Here is an 18907-nt window from a genome sequence, read left to right as displayed (position 1 = left end):
CTACAAAATAACGTCGTGCATCCTTTGATGGACAAAGCCCATAAAAGTGATACTTTATGTAAACATATTCAAAATAGTTTCTACCGATTTGCTTTCGTTTGTATTTCCCGCTCTTCTCCATATAAACAATGTTTTGGACTCATTTGTGAAGGCGAAAAGAGTTGCTATGGTTACCAGGGCGACGCCTAGTCTATGTACTGGGACACGTAGTCTTGAAATTGCGCCTATGCATCGCTACTTAACCTACTAAAATGCTTAATGTACTACATTACCCAGAATCCTTTGTGAAACGATGTCAGTTGTGTTTCCCGAGCTCTCCGTGGTGACTTGTGAGCACTTTCTGTCGATATAAATGTGAAATAGTTGGCCATTGTAGTGATGATTGGGATTACGGTATAGAGGCCTAGTGAAAGGTTTCATAACCAAACAAATGACATTCCCAGGTCACAATCCTCACCTGTATAGGTGGAGGAGGCTCGACAACAGCCAAACATCTGCAGACAAGGTAAGTCTGGTTTTTGGATTAACGTTAAACTAACAATGTTCTCAACAATTTTATCTTATCTAAAGTGAAAATGTCAAATATTATTATAATCTTTCACTTTTCAAATCCTTTTCCCTTATCAAATGCCAGGGTTGTAAAACATAACTAACGCTAGTTGTAAAAACGACATTATTCTGTTTATGACTGAGGGAGAAGTATATAACTATTATTATGTATGGACTCATGGCTTGGGTCAGGGGATGATTTAGAAATGTCATACAGATACTCACATGCCTGCAGCCTGAAACAGAGATATCGAAATCACTTCTAGTATGGGAAATGGTTCTGAAGTAGCTAATCTGCTGATTTAAGGCAATCCCTAAACTTTCATGTGAAGTAATCCACAGACATCAGGCAATGGCTTAGCCCTCAATTTGCAGACTGCGCCTGCAGCTCAGTGTCAGTCTGGGGAATTTCCACACAGGCAAAAGGTCACTCTGACAAACAGTGTCATCTGATTTTTCTTTAAATAACAGATGCATGGAAAAAATGGTGATATCAATCAGTGGAGAAAGGTAGGAAGAATTTGCCTGTTTCATGATGCACGTTTCTGTATCTTTGGGTTTTTGGACTTTGCAAACCAAGCAGTGAATTTGAAGATGTTACCCTAGACTGATGGGCATTTGGCTAAATAAAGAAATATTTTTCTGATTTACTGATAATGAGAACATTTGTTCATTTCTTAATTGTTTGTCCATTTCTTGGTTCTCAGCGGGTGGAGAGGGCTTCTGAGTTTGCTGTGTCTGAAGTCTTCTCCCATAAGAAATCTCATTTAGGAAATAGCAGTCTAGCTGTACCATTGCAAAGCTCTGACCAGCTACAGGATCATAATGATGCTTACAGTGAAGGTATGTAATCCTGTTTTAAAAAAATGATGTGTCTCCAATGATGTCTTACCTCTACAATAGAAAACTATGTGAAGCAACACGGCTGGACAATGATATTTGGTTTGTTGCCTCTTGCAGCTCAGGCTCTTCTCAGTGATTGGCTGAGCAGTAAGTTGCGGTTGGAGCTGGAGATGGAGGAGGAAAATGACCTGTTACGCTCTGCTGAAAAAAGTCCTGCTGCAGTGGCTGCTTCTCAGCCGACTACCCTAAACTACGACAACTTTAATGGTAAAGCAAATGGCAAAACCATGTTAAAAAGCCAGATAGCCTGATGCTCATTATTTTAATATAACGCCATTTACATTTGTACTTGTACATAATGAAAACAAGGGGGTCTATATTCAATAAATAATGGCCAAAATGTATAATGGGTTTAAAAAGAGATGCTGTAGAAGAAAAACTTACTCTAGAGATTCAGTCATTCTCATGGCATCTTGGAGGACAACCAACACACAATGAGTTAGACCTGAAGATCAGTCCCAGCCTTCTTCCAACCCAGTTCATTTCAGTGAAAACATGTCTGTATTTTCATTGTTGCATCTCACATTCACTCACAGTACAAGCAAGATATTGGTTTGGTAATCAAGGTTTTGCAGCAGCCTAGTCACAGTCCGGACTTAAATCCAATTGAGATGCTGTGGCATGACCTTAAATGGGCTGAATGACCTTGAATGTAGCTGAATTAAAACAATTCTGTAAAGAGTTCGCCAAAATTCCTCTACAGCAATGTGAAAGACTCATTGTTAGTTAAGGAAAATGCTTGGTTGCTGTTGTTGCCACCAAGGGTGGGACAACCAGTTATCAAGTTTAGGGGGCAATCACTTTTTTACATAGGGCCAGGCAGGTATAGACAGCTTTTTTACCTTAATTAATGAAATCATCATTTAAAAACTTTAAAAAGCGTTTTGTATTTACTCAGATTATCTTTGTGTAATATTAAAATTTGTGATCCAAATCATTAAGTGTAATAAATATACAAAATGTTGTACCTATATGGTTATGCAGCATCGAACTGTGTTGACAATATTTTGTACCAGTTACTGCATTGAAAGAGTCGCTTACTGCTAAATGACAGCATTTTCAAACCAACAGTGTGTGTGTGTGTGTGTGTGTGTGTGTGTGTGTGTGTGTTCTTTTCATAATATCCTGTGTTTTAACATTTTGGGTTTCCTATATACTTTGCTGTATCTGAAGCAACATGCACATACAAGTATAAGTGACTTCAAGTTAATGAGATAAAACATATAAAAGTGCTGTTACAGTCCTTTAAAACCTCAGTTCTGGTGTGTTTTTTTTTCTTTTTCACCCACTTGCGTAAAAACATTTAGATCTCTACAACTGCCTGGCTGACAAAGATGAGCACATCTACGTTAACAGCTTCCTACAAGACCTAATGGAGCAGGAGGTGTTGGACTTTGGGATGATGGAGGAACTGGCACTCGATGTTGGACAAACAAGGAAGCAGTTCAGAGACCCAGCCGTCACCATGGATGCGCGACACCAGCAGGTATGTCACCAAAGTCTCAAATTCTTCAAGTTGCATGAGAGACATGAATGCTGCGGGAAAACTGTCAATATGATCAATGAGCAAACCATTAGGAGTCACTGCCGCACAAGTTGTGCTATGTTCTCAATTACACTAATTGCCACTGAAGGTGCGAGAAAACAGGGCCCAACGGGAGGCTGAGAGACGGAGACAGCAAAGAGAGAGGGAGGCTCAGCTGGGTGCCCTACAAGAGGCAAAGAGGAGGGAGCGAGAAGAGGAGTTGAGGAAGAAGCAGGAGGCACGTAGGCAAGAAGAGATGGTGCAGCAAGAGATGGTGAAACTTCGACGCCAGATGGAGGAGAGGAGAGTCCTGGGACAAGTGGTTAGACAGAGGTATGGTATCCACAGCACTCACTGGTCTCTGCTGAAGCTGTTACAACAATCCCCTCTATCTGAAATGACCTCCCGTCTCCTGCCTGATTGCACTGTACGTGGTCGTACCTGCACCACCTTCCTGTAACAGATAGCTACTTTTTGACAAGTAAGCCTGTGATGAACCAGCTCCCTCACCCTAACAACTATTGTGGAAGTGCCCCTGTGCAGCAAGCATAAGCCCTTGGCCACTTAGCATTACTGCCACTTTTGCTGTAATGCTTTTGTGCCATGATAGACTAAGAAGTAGTTGTGTGTTTATTTCACAGGGAAAGGGCAAATGAGGTGAGGCAGAGGGCAGCCAGCCAGTCAGCTCCAACACTTTCTATAAAGCAGCAGCAACAGCGGGACACAGAGCGACTATGTAGAGAACAGAAAATTCAAACCATGATTCACATGAACAACCTGAAGGTTGGTGCCGTGTGTGTGTGTCTACGTATATTTGTAGGCTGGTTCACTTTAATGTAACAATTTTCACAGTAACTCCAGCACCTACATTTATGTGTGTGTTCTAAGTGTTTGCAGAGACATTTCTCTGGATGGTATTCAGTGGTGTTGGACCAAAGGCTACGTATGGGTAAAGTCCAGGCCCTGTATGACTGGAAGACACAGCTGAGAGTGTGGCGAGCGTGGCAAACAGTGGTGTGGGCAGAGCGAAAGCAGAGAGAGGTGGTAAGAGCAGAGGAGGAGCTCCGAGTTAAAAACAGGCAAGAACCAAAATCAACTTGTCAAAAATAAATCCCACTTATAATTGACAGTATCTTTATAGGATACTTAGTAATAAGTAAGACATTTATATCCTATTATCAATCATGACTGAGCTTTAAAAATGTAGTCACATCTCTTATGTCTTCCAGACAGTGTCAGCTGGCTGTGGAGAGTGACCGAAGGCGTTTGCTACGGCGCTTTCTGAATGAGTGGCAGCTGTGGTGTCGGATGGAGAGGGAAAAACGAGAGCTTTTGGCCCAACAGCAGGAAACCCGACGCAAGATGACGGCTTTAATCAATGCTGCATCAACGGGCAAACTCAAGGCCACAGAAACCCCAGCTTCACAGCCAATAATGACCCCATTTAAGGAATGTAACCTTCCAGAACCTACAAGGAAGGTGAGATGTTCACAAATATTCATAGTTTCCGTAACAACATGAAGGGATTAAATCAAATCTAAACTCTGTTAATGCTCTCTGCTGAAAAACCTGACAAACCACATTTTTAAAGTGATTTAAACACACTATACAGTGTACAGTGTAATCATGGCTAAATCAGGTCTACTCTTGGCAGATAATGCTAAAGTCTTATTTATTGAAGTAGTAAACAGGTTTTGGAACAAAATTAATCCCCTCTTGGGATGACCAGTACCTTTCTGAGGGAGAACATTCACACCTCTAGAGAGTGAGAGAGCAGGAGACAAAGGAGGTGTATAACTGTAGAGGACATAGAGCTATTTCTATGGAAAGAATGCTAAAGAAATAAAAAAGTTTAGGATAGTGGACACAGCTCAAGAGACAAAAGAAACAGAGCAGTAGACAAAATTGGAATTACAAGATTTGATGGTAGCAGTCTGTGAAGAGGTCGCATTTGCAACGAGGTTTCTGCTTCTTATATATGAGGATTCCAGGTGCTCAGTAAATATTAAATTGTCTTGAGATACTCACAGGAGCATCTGTGCAACCCCCTTCAACTATAGAAATAAGGGCACTGGCATGATGGTCTTCTGTGTTGTATCATTTGTTCACTGTAGGATGGTCACCAGTCAGGAACTTTAGACCCTGACACCCCCGCACTACAAGATAAGACCCCTGTGAGTACTGAGAGCCAGCCCCCTCAGCCATGGCAGGTGACCCGACGGCATGTAGCACCAACTGCTGCTGAGCTCCATGAGGCACGACAGAGAGGTGAAGGCACCGCTTTCATTCATTCAAAAAGCACCGTGCCTCAGGGTAGCAGGTTTGAGAACAGACATGCTGTTCAGCAGCAAATAATTACACAACAGAGGAAACTGTTAAAGGAGCAGCAAGAGCAGATTGCACAGCTGAAGGAGGAGCAGACCATGATGGGCTTGAAGCTGGAGATGGATAAAACTGCTCAGCTATCAGTGAGACCAAAAGAGCCACAAGAAGCACCAATGAGACCAAGGAGCCACAGTGCTGACCAAACTGAGCTGAGGTAGCTTCATTATACATTACCAAAATACGCAGCATTCTGACTTTTGATATGGGTGTATCATATTCAGAGCTGTACAGGGCTAAATTACAGTAGCTTGTGGTGAATCTGTTCACATTGTGTATGTTGAAAGTAGTTTGCAGCATAATTTAAGTTTCATAGTTGATTCATGACCTTAGATCAGCAGCTGATATAATAACATCACCTCAGGTTTATTTGGTAACTATTCTGGAGTTCGCACTCATATCACACAGTTTTCAGCATCATACAGATTCTGTCCTATTGCAATGGCATTGTAGACATTTTAGTTTTTTCTTAGTTCTTAATCGACTACTTGATGACAGTATGGAAAAGTAATTTATGGTTACAGTGCTGAAGGACCGAATTTACATCCAATTTATGTCTGTGTGAAATGTAACAAGACCTTGGATGATTTTAAACACATGATTTGGACACATGCACCTCCAGTGGTGCATTGGCCCTCCTCCTTCACTTTGCTCCTAAGTTTAGTCTGACTGAAATTTGAACTGTGAAATCAAGAGGTTCTACAATTCAATTCAGTTCATTTGTATAGCACCAAATTACAATTCAGTCAACTAAAGGCAATTTTACACACATTGATATAGTTTGACTGCAGGTGAAATTTCCGAGGGAAGAATCAAAAAGATGTGATTGTGCAGATAGCTTTATAACCAACCATTCTGTGCTTCTGGTTGATGCAGGGCACCAAGAGGCACTGGAGAATCTCAGAGGAAACCTGCCACACACCAAACATGCCCTCATCCACTCATCATAGGTCAGTCTGCAAATGCCTTCACTCTGCAACCTTTACAGCTGGAAACAACATACATAAACAACAGAATGCACTTGACTCTGTTGTAAAAGAACAGCTTATACACTCACCCTGTTGTCTTTCCTTTCTCTGAAGCCATGGATGCCCGTGCACGTCAACGTGCAGAACGAAGAAAGGAAATCGAGGAACTCAAGAAAAAGAAGGAAGAAGAAAAGCTGGTGAGAGATGCTAAAGTTGTCTTCTGAACTGCTTTGTAAGATTGTAGGAACTGTCTCACATTGTGTTACAAATGTAAGTTTAACTTTAACTAGGTTTGACCCCAAATTTGGCTCAGGCTCAGATAAAAGCTGCTGAGGAGCAGAGACAGTGGGAAGAAGAGGAGGAAAAACGCAAAGCAGCAGAAAAGAAGAGGGAGGAGAAAAGGCTGGAAAAAGAGGTGAGATCAGTTCCATATTTTCTGGACAGTCACAAAGATATGACCCTAAATACATGAATACCTGTACCCCTGGGAATTACACTGTGGGTGGATACACTCTTGTGACATTGCACTTTGCATAGAGGGAAGAGGAAAAACAGAGACAACTGAAAAGACATCAGGAGCTCCTCAAACTGGCCCGTCAACATTATCACAGAACCTTGTTGCTACACCGAGGCCTGGCACCATGGAAACGCCTCATTCAGCTCGGACGCGCCAATGTTCAGGTAAATAAACTTTTTCTGCAGTGCACACTCAAGATGTTCAGCCAAACTCAGTATCTAAAGAGAAAATGTTGCATAGAGTGCTTTGGGTGTTTCATTATCACATATGTTAATTCTGGTGTCCAGGGATAAATGTGGCACAAAAAACTTTGTCAGAATATGCGTCATAGAATAATAATAAGCCTCCTTGTTTGTAGACTTGCTTGAACCTTAAAAAGACCACATGAAGTGCTGCATGTGCATCTGCTATCTGTTTTATAAAACATGTTCAGAGTACTGTATATTACGTTTTTTATTAGTTCAGATCTTTTCAAGTGTCACAGACATTTTCATTATGACCACTGGAATTGTGTATACTAGAAAGTTTAATTTCCTTTCCTTTTCCTCTGAGACTTATACATTTTAACAATACAAAAGAGGATTAACATTTTTCTATTGTATTGACTACTGCATTGCTGTTGCCTTAAGTGAAGAGGCAGAACATAATCAAAACTGTGAAATTATTTTTTTTAAATCAATAGTAAGTCTTTGTATTCTTACTAGAATGTTTTATTCTTCTTCTGTATATGTATTTTTGCAATTGTTATCAATCATTTCTGTGCTTATGTATTTATCCTTGTATCCCCTGTTTGTGAAGCACATTAGAACAATTTTAAACAATTAAATAAAGCTCATTATCATCATTATAATAATAATGATGATAATAATAATAATTATTATCTAATAATAATGATACACTAAATTATTGAATATATTAATTAAATATGTTAATTGATCATTGTGAGCAATGAGCATGGTTGTGGTAGTGGTTGTGTACCACACAAAGGAAAAACATCCAAGCAGAAAGCATGTGGCACAATTTTCTAGCTGCATTCTTTTGACAGTATCATCCATTCATCCTCCAAATGTTCCTGCCTTTGCGCAGCATCACAAATAATGAAGAAAATCACGTGCGGGCATGTTTAACAGCAGAGTATAATCTCTTTCTTAGATGTGAGGTGCACTCATAGATGAGTTCTTCTGCATTTCATACAACTCCATTGTTTTTATCTGGCACATATGGTTAAGTTTAGATGCATTCATTAGCATGCGTCTGCTTTTCTTTTTAATTTCTGCCAGCTGGCCGAGAGTCATCACAATCTCTTCCTTCTGAGGCGGTGCACACTAGGCTGGCAGCAATCAGCAAGAGACTCCTTATCTCAGAAAGAAGCTTCTGCTGACCAATTGCAACAGCACTTTTTGCTTCGGAGGAGCTTAAGCTGCTGGAAAAAAGTGTGTATACACCTGCTCAAAGACACACACACAGTTACTCATTCAGGATTGCCGTATCCTCATATTCTCTTGGTGACTTAGGAGTAATACCTTTTCCCAATCTCTGCTGCTGGACCATGTCAACCAATTCTGTTTTTAGGCACAGACTTTTAAAAGAAAAAGCTTGAACCATTTTCTACTTATTTTCTTGTTTGAGCTAATGCCATCTTCATCACTTCAACATACTGAGTAACTTTATTTCTTTCTTTATTTTGAGAACAGGTATCAGCATTTCTAGCTTTAAAAGATAGATGTATATGTTTTCAAAGAAAGATTGTATATTCATTATATATTTACACTTTTAGAATATCCTTATCTATAAGTGACTTTTCTCTGTTTCAGCTCAAGGACTGGCGGATGATTCAAGGGCAGCGAGCTGAGCGTTTTTATCGCTGTCACACTCTAAGGAGATGCCTTCTGGCGCTGCTGGACCATGTCACAGAGGAGAGGCTGGTGCAGTGGGACCGGCTGGAGCTGGCTCAGGAGCACAGTAACAGGTCTGCTAACTGTGACTTCAGCGTATGTTCGTATGGGTGCTGTAGTGTGTTTCCAGCATCACCACCTACTGGGGTCAAAATTGAAACGAACAGATTCTTAAAACTTTGATTAGAACTTAACTACCTGTGCATCTTCTCCTCTCTGGCTCATTTCTGCTGTGAGCTCTGTGGTCACTAAGGCTAACTGAGGTAGCTTGGCAGTGATTTTTGACAGTGTGGTTCAGGCTCCATGTTAAAAAAAAAAAAATCCACTTTTTGCTGCCATATGTCTTTCTGCCTACTTCATATTTAGTTAATTTTGTGACCACAAGTAATACATTGCTGCAGGAACACTAGAGGTCTTTTACCTTGTTATTGAATCTTTGGGGCTGTTCTTAGGCACAGTGTTGCTTGTACATTTGCTTTTCATTACGCTTAATTTCCCCATTGTGGCTAAACTTTGATTGCTGTAGCACCTGTAAACACTGAGAAGGTTTATAAAGGTGAGGTCAGTTAGATGATCACAGCCAGCAGGTGTATTTCCACTGGCTTCCATTGTCAGTGAGCCCTCACTGTCATCATTTGAAAACTCATTACGTGCTGTCAATGCAGAAATCACTATAACTCAGTTTCTTATTGCTCACTTGCTCTGTTCCGATTTGTCCCTCCATCTGCCTGCACTTTAGACGGGTGTTAAAACGATGTTTCCAGGCCTGGAGGCAGCTTCCATTTGTGCTGCGCAAGGAAAGGCAAAGGGAGGAACGGAGAGAGAAGCTGGAACGGAGAGTGACTGAGGTTCTGCCTGATTTCTGTTCCTATCCACGGTAAAGCCTCTGGGAGAAACAGTCACTGTAGGAGATAAACTGCTTACCCACACAGATGAGAAACACCTCAGTAACTCTGGAAGAGCACATTTGCTTATACAAACAGAAAGTTAATACACATGTACATTTTTCACATTCATTTAATAAAAATAAATAGTTACTTTCACACAACTGAGCACATTTAAATTATTAGGATACAAAAAAGTGTTCACTCCCTTTAAAGACTAAAAAGCAGTGATGCTGGTAAGCACTGAAAAACTAACTTCTCTGGATGCTTTTTTTCATATTTACAGGAGTGAGTTTCAACCACCTTAAAATAGTAAAAGTCATTTTAGATATATTTATAGTTTCATTATGTGGAAGCCATTGGAACTCAATTGATCTATCTGGTTTGTGCTGAGATGCTTAATAAATATCATCACAAATTTCACAAGGCCAACTAAGGTTCCCTTGTTTGTGAAGCATTCGTGGAGGATGAAAGAGGCGTAAAGTGCAGAGCCAATCCTTGAAATGTTCTGCCTATGTTTTGGGCAGGATAGACCAGCTCCAGAGATCTTATGTTGCTGTGCTCAAATGTCCCGAGTATCACCAGATCACTTATTCTCACGTTTTTCTTGTTTGCCAACTCCCAGCAAGGCACTAGAATGTTGAGGATACATAGATATAATATTCACTCAAAGGAAGACAGGCCGCATGAAGAAAACAACACCTGGGTGACAAGAAAGGCTGATGAATGAAGTGGAATGAAGCAACAGTACAAAAAGTACAAAAGTGAGTGAGTGATGCTAGAGATGTTATACATCAGTAACATAAATGCCAGTTGATGTATCTTATTAGGGTTGTAGTTATTGCTATGAGATGAAGTTAGAGCAACTCAGGAGGCAAGTCAATAGCTGCAATAAGTGATAACAGTCCTGGCACCTCTCAGACTTGCTGCCAGTGAATTAAGTCTGAGTGAATGGAGCCACACTGCCATCCAGTGGACCTGAACACAAGAGCAGCCAGCAATACCCAAACAAGTCTTATAAAATCAGCACACACACCAGTCTCTTACACCAGGTCTGTTGGGGCAGGACAGGGAAGATTAATTTTGTTTCCCATGGTCATGAACTCGGCCCAGTTGTTACGGAAGCCACGAGAGTAGATGCCAGTGTCCACAACCAGCCCCCAGTAGGCCCTGCGAGCAGTTTTGTCTCGCAGGGCGATGCGTGCCTCACGTTCAGTCATGTTGTAGCTGACATTGATGACCTGCACTACCAGCAGGTGGAGCAGCCCACCGGTCACAATGCTGCTGTACCATGCACAGGTGAAGCAAAGTGCAGTACTGGAATATAAGACAGGGAGAGAAAAGTATAAATGCAGCAGCAGCTTAACTCTAAATCACCACACAAACAACTACTACAGTTTATATAAATCATTGATAGCAATTGGATAACAATAATTAGTTGTTACCTGCACACCCAATTATAATGTGTAACAAGTTTGAAAAGATATTTCCAAACAGATCAGTTGGAAACAACAGATTTTTTACATTTTCTGGACATCACAGCTATTCAGACAATTTGTCTCAGTAATCTCAAGTTAAGATAGTTGTTGTGAATAACTATTTTTAAAGGTGCAAGATTTAGATGTGATGACAGCAGTGCCAGACCAGATCACTTCAGATCTGATCATTTTAAATACTTGATGGCCACACTCTCTGCTCTAAACAGCCAAGTCTTGCTCCAAACAGCTTGACGAGAGGCTCTATGAAACCGATTTAACATAAGAGGAAAAGAAGACTAATGTCCAATATGTAAGAACCTCACACAAACAAATTTTACTATATTGTGTAGTGAATTCTGGGAAAATTTTCAAAATGTCCCCCACAGTACCACATCTAAAGATAATGATTGCTCTGAATTCTGCTAAATGGCTATCTGCCATTTCCTAGGTTCCCTGTGAACTGTGCTTTTACCTTTTGGAGTTATTTATTTGTGCATGGACTATTAATTATTGAGTTTGTCTTTGTGCAGTAAAGGAAAGGTTTAACTTGGCAGTTGTACAGAAAATATGTAAAATGAATATAAATATTGAAAGAAATAGTTTGACGTTGTGAGAAATGTGCTTTTTTGGTTTGATTGCCAGAAGGGTAGATGAGAACATCAATAACAATCATACATCTGTCCAGTTAATATGACGCCAACTCCTGTTCATTAGGCATAAAGCATAAAGACTAGAAACAGACACAGGCTCGGTCTAAACTAAACAAAATCTGTCTACAACAACGTGATTAATAACAAGTTTTGTCTAGTTTGTTTACCTGCATAAAAAATTTATTATGTGTTATGAGCAGTCAAATGCTACGTTACATACACTACCACTCAAACGTCTTGAAACTAATAAAAACAATTATTTTTCACTTGTGTTGAGTACTTAAAACACCCTGTGTGTGAAAAAGACTTTGTTACTACTCCCTCTGAGCTTTAATTTGGACAATAGAGCGCAGCAGGAATTAATGTGCTATGTTTGCTATTACACCAGTGAGAAAAAGGGAATTAAAGGGAATCAGGACAATGAACCAAAAACTACTTCCAGACTGTGTATAAAAGAACAAGACGGTCGACTTCATGAACAGCAGCACAGTCTCTTACAGCAAAGAAAACTACAAATGCAACACACCAGTGCAACTTCTGCAAAAGTTCTATCTATTGCAATCATATTTGATTTCACTTGCAGAAAGAATGCCAGAGGTACTGTATGTTTGGATTATGCTTTTATTTCAGACTCTGCAGCTGAGTGAAACGATGAAGACTTTAAATCAAGACTAAGTAGATGTATATCAATGATCATTTTCAAGGATGGACCATATTTCATCTATTGACGATGAATTTTAAAGAGGTAATTAATAACTCTAAATGAAAATGCTGTTAAACTCACAGAGACAATAATGTGTGTAAGAAGCATTACATCTGTGTTTTCAGTACCTGAACTGGTTGTAGACTCCTGGACAGTAGAGCAGGGCAGTAAGGAGGTGTTGTCTCGGACACACACTCTGCAGCACCAGGCTGATCCCGTATAGAGACGTCAACAGGAACAGGACAAGTGTAAGCAGGAAGCTGCGGTGATTGGCCTGCCCCACACAGTTGTTTATCCTACCCCAGCAGCGACAGAGGGGATGCACAAACACAGACAGACAAAACACAGTACTGAGACCCCAGGGTTACACTAGACCACACGCATGGAGGAACATGCAAGGTGTGAGATACAATGATGACAGGTCAAGTAGTGGAACCCACCAGACACAGTGGTGGTCGAGACGCAGCACGCAGACGCCACAGATCCGACAATGTCCCGCTCTCAGGGGCTGCACCACCCTGCACACCGTACACCAGTTCTTCTGGGTACTTTCCTTCGGCTCAACTCCTGCCTTCTCCAAAGATCCGGTCCGACTGGCTACTGTCATTGTCACATCTTGCCTGCCGCCATTGAGAACAGGGTCTCTGTCTGTCAGAGGGGTATAATAAGTCACTTTGCTGTGGAGGGTGTCTTGGTTTGGTCGGACAATGCCCGGTTCTCTTTTGGTATGGACAAGGGCTGCTAGAGTAAGAATGACCCCTACGGTTACCACCGCTAGCTGGACTGGACCAACATACCCACGGGGAAAAACCTCTGTGATGAACAGGTAGTACATGTATGCCAGGGAGAAGAGGGCCAGGCTGAGGAAGAAGAGTGTCCGTCCCTTCTTGTGGTGGGTGAAGTAGTAGTACCACAGCACCAGGCCAGGTAGAACTGTCAGGACTACCATGCCAAGGAGGAAGTGAAGAGCAGCGAGGTGCAGCAGAACAGGAAGAAGGATAAGAGGTGGGATGACAGACAGGTCCACTTTTCGGGCTCCACCCCACAGCCAGGGAACACGAATGCGGTCTGAGACAACTGCAGCCACCTTTGACAGAGACTCATTTTTCTGCGGCTCCCTCTTCAAAAACCTTATGCAGTAAAAAGAATTTTTTTTACATCAACTTGCCTATTACATGGGAAAATTAAAAATAGCAGAATTTAGACTTTCTTAATTTCCTACCCTGGTCATCTCACAACCCCAAAGTGCCACTCATTCAGAACAGGACTGTGCAGCTTTAGCTTAGCTTTTTTTAACAATACTATTCTTGGTCATTTTGTATAAGCTATATGTTCAGATTCAGGTATTTAAAACAGGAGTGACTTTAATTGTTTAACGCAAAGACTCTTTATATTAAATATCTGTGATTATTTATGTGCATAAGTGTGTAATTCTTATAATATCAGAGACCATATTTTCTGGTATTTTATAATTTCAGAAATAATCAGACAGATTAACAACAATGGTAATGTTCAGTGTCCCCAGTGTTAAGTCAGTATTTGTGTCAGTGTCCTTTACCTGTCACAGGCATCGTCCAGGTCCTCACAGTCACAGCAGCAGGCGGTGACATGGCTGCGCTCTCCCTGTCTGTTCACATACTCGCAGCAGCATAAGGCGTCCTCCTCCTCCAGTACCTTCCTGGCTTTCTTCTTCATGACGGAGAGCCTTACAGCCTATTAGACATGATAAAAAGTTTATTAGCACAGTCACTAACTTTGTTTAACAATATTCACGACAGAGTTTGTTCAGAGACAAGAAATGAGAGACAGGAAGCGAAATACATTAACTGATAATAACTTTAAAAGCTCAATTTGCTGAAATGACCTTTGCAGCAGCACTCTAGCTATTTGCGTATGTTTTAGATTTTCCCATTGCACTGCGAAGCAGAGCCTGTTCACTTGATCCTACCCTATCCACTTTCAACCCCCACATCTGTCACACATCTGTCAGGCTTTAATGATTTATAGCTACTGCATGGTTCCACCAGTGCAGCCTGTTGCCTTGTTTAGATTTCACAGATGGATTTGGGGTGAGGTGAGGCAATGTCAGCATTTATAACAATCACAAGTCTTCAATATTCCCTCAATCCCATTGATTGCTGATTGCCCAGAAAATCACTAAGTGGATTTAGTCCTTCATCTCAGGTAAATGACTCTGGAGAGAGCTGACTCTGTTGAGAGGGCACGAATGAGCCTCTGATTAGCAACAAATCGAAATATGGCATTGTGTTTTATCAAAGTAGCATGGTAAAAAGAACAACGGGGTCCAGAAAAATCACTGGCATCTAACTGATGAAGTCTGTAGGGGCCTAGAGTGAAGACATATTATGCTGCATGTGCTCAGTAATGGTTTGTGGCAGCACCAAATAGCACATCTGCTCCCTGACAAAAAAAAAAGCTAACACTGTTGAGAGGATTCATGGTGTCACAGTGGTGCTCAGCAGTTTTATGTTCGCCATTCACGTGAGTGTTAAAGCAGATCTATTCCTTAGAGGACAGGAAAGTTTAGACAAAGTTTGTCAGTAATTATTTTGATAATGTTCCAGCTTATAACACTACAAACTAAATATATTTGGGTTTTAAACCAATTGATATCTAATATTTAAAGGAATAGTTTGAGATTTTGGAAAATTACAGTCATTCGCTTTCTTGTCTAAAGTTAGTTGATCACAGTAATATTCAGGTATCGCTATAGGAAATATAAAGCAAATGCAGGCAACACTGTAGGCTGACTGGTAACCAGCAAACAAGCCACTGCACTGGAAGAAATAGTCCCACTACATCCAGAATGAACACTAACCTTGTTGGGTTTAGTTTCATATTATAATAGATATGAGAAGGGTATTTGATGTTGTCATATATGACTTTTGCCATGAAAGCAAACAAGTGAACTTTTCTTTTAATTGGCAGATTTCACTTGACATGAATCATAATCATTTATAATGTTTTCAAAGAGGTGGAAGGAGGACCAGAACCAAAAGTCTTGCAGGAGCAGAATTTACATTTATATATTCAACTGTACATAAATGCGCTAAAATGAAATCGCTTTTTGGAAACACACAATTAAGTCGGTTATGTTTATCGTAAGAAGATATTTAAACACTCTTCCTGGACAGTTCCCCCTGTACCTTAATGTGCCAGTTGTTGGTTTTCGTTCATCAGTGGAGGTGGCAGCCAGTTAATGACGGGCTGTTGGTCACAGTTACCCAGACTGTCTGTCTGACTCCCTGTACCGTCGCACCGGAGCGCAGCACTGCGTCAGACCAGGCTGCTACATCGTCCAGTAAATCAGAAAACACCTCTTTAACATACCTGAGCACTGAGCCGCTACATGCCGAAGCTTTCAAGAAACTAAACACCGACTGGACCCACTTCCCCCGCCGGCTGCTTGGCGGAAGTCTTCCCCTGGCCAGGCGTGTTGTATCCGGTGTTTCTCTGCGCTGCCGTGGAAGTCACCACGACCACAGGAGCCGCGGACAGACCAACCAAAGACGGCACAAGTGTCCGGGTCGATGAAGACCTCCACACGGGTTAGGGTTTGTTAGTGACGAGCGACAGGTCCCGAGACTCTGCTGCCCCCAAACTAAGCAGACAGTTTCCCTCCTGACGTCAAACAAGGTTTCCCCGCCCAGGACTCGTGTGCAGCCCCGCACCTACAGGACGGACATGTGAACACCCGGAGATACATGACTGTATGAACATAAACATGTATGTCAGTATACGTCCCTATACTTAAACACCGCTGTTCCTCTTCAGCACTAAAAAGTATCACTGAAATACTTAAAGCTGTGTTTAGTTATTTTTTTCACCAGGGGACATATGGCACAGTAGTCTGGGCCCTCTCCCCAACATTACCTGTAGGGCCTATAAGTGCCAACAAGTAGGCGGGAACAGGGTAAAATGAGCCAATTTTTAAATTGCTTGTTTCTAGAGCAAATTTAATGATTTATTTTAAACAACAGTTGGTGAATATACTTCAGGTTGTACTTAAAGTATGACCCACCCTTAAAGCTTGGTCCTGTGGCCCACTAACCCCAGGACAGGGGGATAAGATGAGGATAGGGATGGGGCAAGTGTTTTTCATTTTTTAACAAAGTGAATGTCTGTGTGTGAGAGGGAGAGTCTGATTTCAGCACATCAAACTTTTAAACTTTGACTTTCATTTCATCAAACTTTGACTTCACTTTATCATTTGTTAATTTAACCACATTTTATGAAAATGTGGGTGTGATTTTAACTGGGCTAAGTTGAACCACTGGCTCAACCTGCCTCAGGGCTAGAAGCACATTTTACTGCTTTATATAGCAACTCAGACCCACAGTGATTGTAATGCTATGACATGTTGTAGCTTCTACAGTTTAAAACTAACATGTAATAGTGTCCCAAACTTATCTCTTCCCATTGAGATATAAGTCTGATGATAAATTTAACTGGTCTGGTTCACTTACCTTGTTTTTTAATGTGGATTCAGAGAAATCAACATTTCTTCCTGAATCTGTGATCACATGGTTAGCTTTGTTTATGGTTGCCTAGATACAAGGGGAGGCTTTTCTTACCACCTGGCTGGGATTGGACCCTCAAGGTCTACAATTTTAAGGTAACCTACTTTGGTTTTTTGCTATTTGTTTTTAGAGTATTCGATACTTTTACTTTACAAAGTTTTACAGGTGAATATTGCACTTAGAACTACATTAGGAAACAACATAATGTCTTTCAGCAATCCACTCAGTTGTCAACAGGGGCCACTGCAGCAATGGTTTTTTATATGGCAAGATTATCGATGCCTGTTAGGCTTGTATATTGAGGCAGTTTGAACAGCTGACCCTTGATTTGTGGATTTGTGGTTCACTGAAGGAAACTAGATTCAGAGGAAAAGGGCCTCACTTAGGTCTAGGGAGTGAGGGGCTGCTGTGCTCTGGGTTTAGTCAGACAGTTTTAATAGACAGATTAAAGGAGTAACAGGTCATGTATACACCTCTTCACCAATCCTGATATTTGCCATCCTGATATGCACATCTATCTGTGACATGCCCCTAAGGCCAGTGTGTCCTGGTGAGACATGATACCTGATACATGATTTTTATATATTTATATATACCAAAAAAAAAAAAAAAAATACATATGTGTGTGTGTGTATTTTTTTTTTGGTAACATATTGGCACAAATAGGTAGCCTACTGTACCCTTTGCAGCAAGATCTAGCACAAACTAAGCTCTGATCATAGTCCTCTAAATGTACAGATAGGGTTGATCTCCTCCTGTCATGTATTGCATTCTCCTCTTCCACAGGCTTGGACATCTTCCTATCTGCAGCATGTCCTAATCTGGTTCAAAGGGCCATAAACAATTGGTTGGCTACATTTTAAGAGGCCTATGTAAATATGTAAATGTAAATCTATGTAATCTATGTAAATGTAAACTTTTCAACAGTAGTTATATACTTTCTATGCAGATACATGAAAACATCTGTGAAGTTTAAGAACATAAGTAACATAAAAAAAAAAAATACTCAAGTAGAAGTAGTTTTCCCCAAAAGTCTGATTAAGGTCAGTACTTGAGCAAATGTACTCAGTTACTTTTGACCCACTGGATATTGCAATAAAACATGCCTATAATAAAATACAGTATGTAACAGCATAAACTAATCTTAGCTGCAGATACAAAATAATTAACATTATGTCATGAGGAGGTTATAAAAGCATATAAAATCATTCTAGGGTCAGAATTCCAGTTTAATAATTGAAGACTGCCTCAACAGTGTTGTATTTCACTTGTGACAAAGGAACAAAACACATATTCAGTCTTCTGGTTCTGTCTCCAACAATGTGTGCAGCTCATGCCACAGTCACTTATAAAAAGGCTCATAAAAGGATTAATGTGGACTTCAGAGTAGTTTTTTTCCAACATGGGACTCTTCAATTAAATATCAGAGAAATACAGAGATCAGCTATATCCAGTTAACAGTTAGGCCTAGTTATTCCATCAGTGAATCCAGACTAATTAATGAGCCTTTGGCCCCCTTTAAGCCTATTCTTCTCACAGAGAAATATATTTGATCTCATGGTAGCACATAAGCAACCATGGCACAGTGTGTTACATAGCATGTGTAGAAACGCTTTATTTGGTGAAATAAGAGGTGTTCATTAAAATCAGCATGTAAAAAGCAATGTGATTCAGAAACCTTACTTATAGCTTGAAATATTAGCAACAAAAATAAGACATCTAATATGAAATAGATGAATAAAACAGAGCGCTACAATAGGACTAATGTACAGCACAGAAATCAATAAAAAGGTATGATTTGCAGAAATACTTCTGCATGTAAAGTAAGGGGAAAATGCACAAAACTGCATTTCATCAAAAGGTGAGAGCAACTTCGTAAATAAGCAACAAAGATCAGGTGAATTGAATTTGT

The 18907-nt window shown here is 40.6% G+C and overlaps 2 protein-coding genes across 4 annotated transcripts; one reads left to right on the top strand and one right to left on the bottom strand.

Annotated features, from left to right (window-relative positions):
* Positions 1 to 59: 59 nt before the first annotated feature.
* On the top strand, positions 60 to 12709 carry ccdc191 (coiled-coil domain containing 191). Of its 2 annotated transcripts, XR_003294760.2 has the most exons (19): positions 60 to 505; positions 1021 to 1059; positions 1257 to 1392; positions 1510 to 1659; positions 2760 to 2938; positions 3087 to 3310; positions 3619 to 3760; positions 3866 to 4056; positions 4207 to 4456; positions 5092 to 5516; positions 6236 to 6309; positions 6442 to 6524; positions 6641 to 6742; positions 6865 to 7008; positions 8125 to 8277; positions 8659 to 8813; positions 9479 to 9616; positions 12382 to 12496; positions 12580 to 12709. XR_003294760.2 is itself a non-coding variant. In XM_026292241.2 (18 exons), the coding sequence occupies exons 1-18, from the start codon at positions 431 to 433 to the stop codon at positions 10265 to 10267; spliced, it is 2679 nt and encodes an 892-aa protein (XP_026148026.1). In that variant the 5' UTR covers positions 60 to 430; the 3' UTR covers positions 10268 to 12015. The 2 variants fall into 2 exon arrangements, 1 of the variants encoding a protein (XP_026148026.1); XM_026292241.2 differs by lacking the exons at positions 12382 to 12496; positions 12580 to 12709 and adding an exon at positions 10249 to 12015.
* Positions 10652 to 16985, bottom strand: zdhhc23b (zDHHC palmitoyltransferase 23b). Of its 2 annotated transcripts, XM_026292243.2 has the most exons (6): positions 16942 to 16985; positions 15806 to 16146; positions 14013 to 14167; positions 12895 to 13584; positions 12583 to 12750; positions 10652 to 10940 (listed from the first exon to the last, which is right to left on the bottom strand). In XM_026292243.2, exons 3-6 carry the CDS (start codon positions 14147 to 14149, stop codon positions 10667 to 10669), a joined length of 1269 nt encoding a protein of 422 aa, XP_026148028.1. In that variant the 5' UTR covers positions 14150 to 14167; positions 15806 to 16146; positions 16942 to 16985; the 3' UTR covers positions 10652 to 10666. The 2 variants fall into 2 exon arrangements, with proteins under 2 accessions (XP_026148028.1, XP_026148029.1); XM_026292244.2 differs by lacking the exons at positions 15806 to 16146; positions 16942 to 16985 and adding an exon at positions 15622 to 15735.
* Positions 16986 to 18907: the final 1922 nt, after the last annotated feature.

This window comes from Mastacembelus armatus, chromosome 20 (genome assembly GCF_900324485.2).
Source record: "Mastacembelus armatus chromosome 20, fMasArm1.2, whole genome shotgun sequence".
In the NCBI taxonomy this organism is placed as follows: Eukaryota; Metazoa; Chordata; class Actinopteri; order Synbranchiformes; family Mastacembelidae; genus Mastacembelus; species Mastacembelus armatus.
This window is presented reverse-complemented; position numbering and strand designations above follow the sequence as displayed.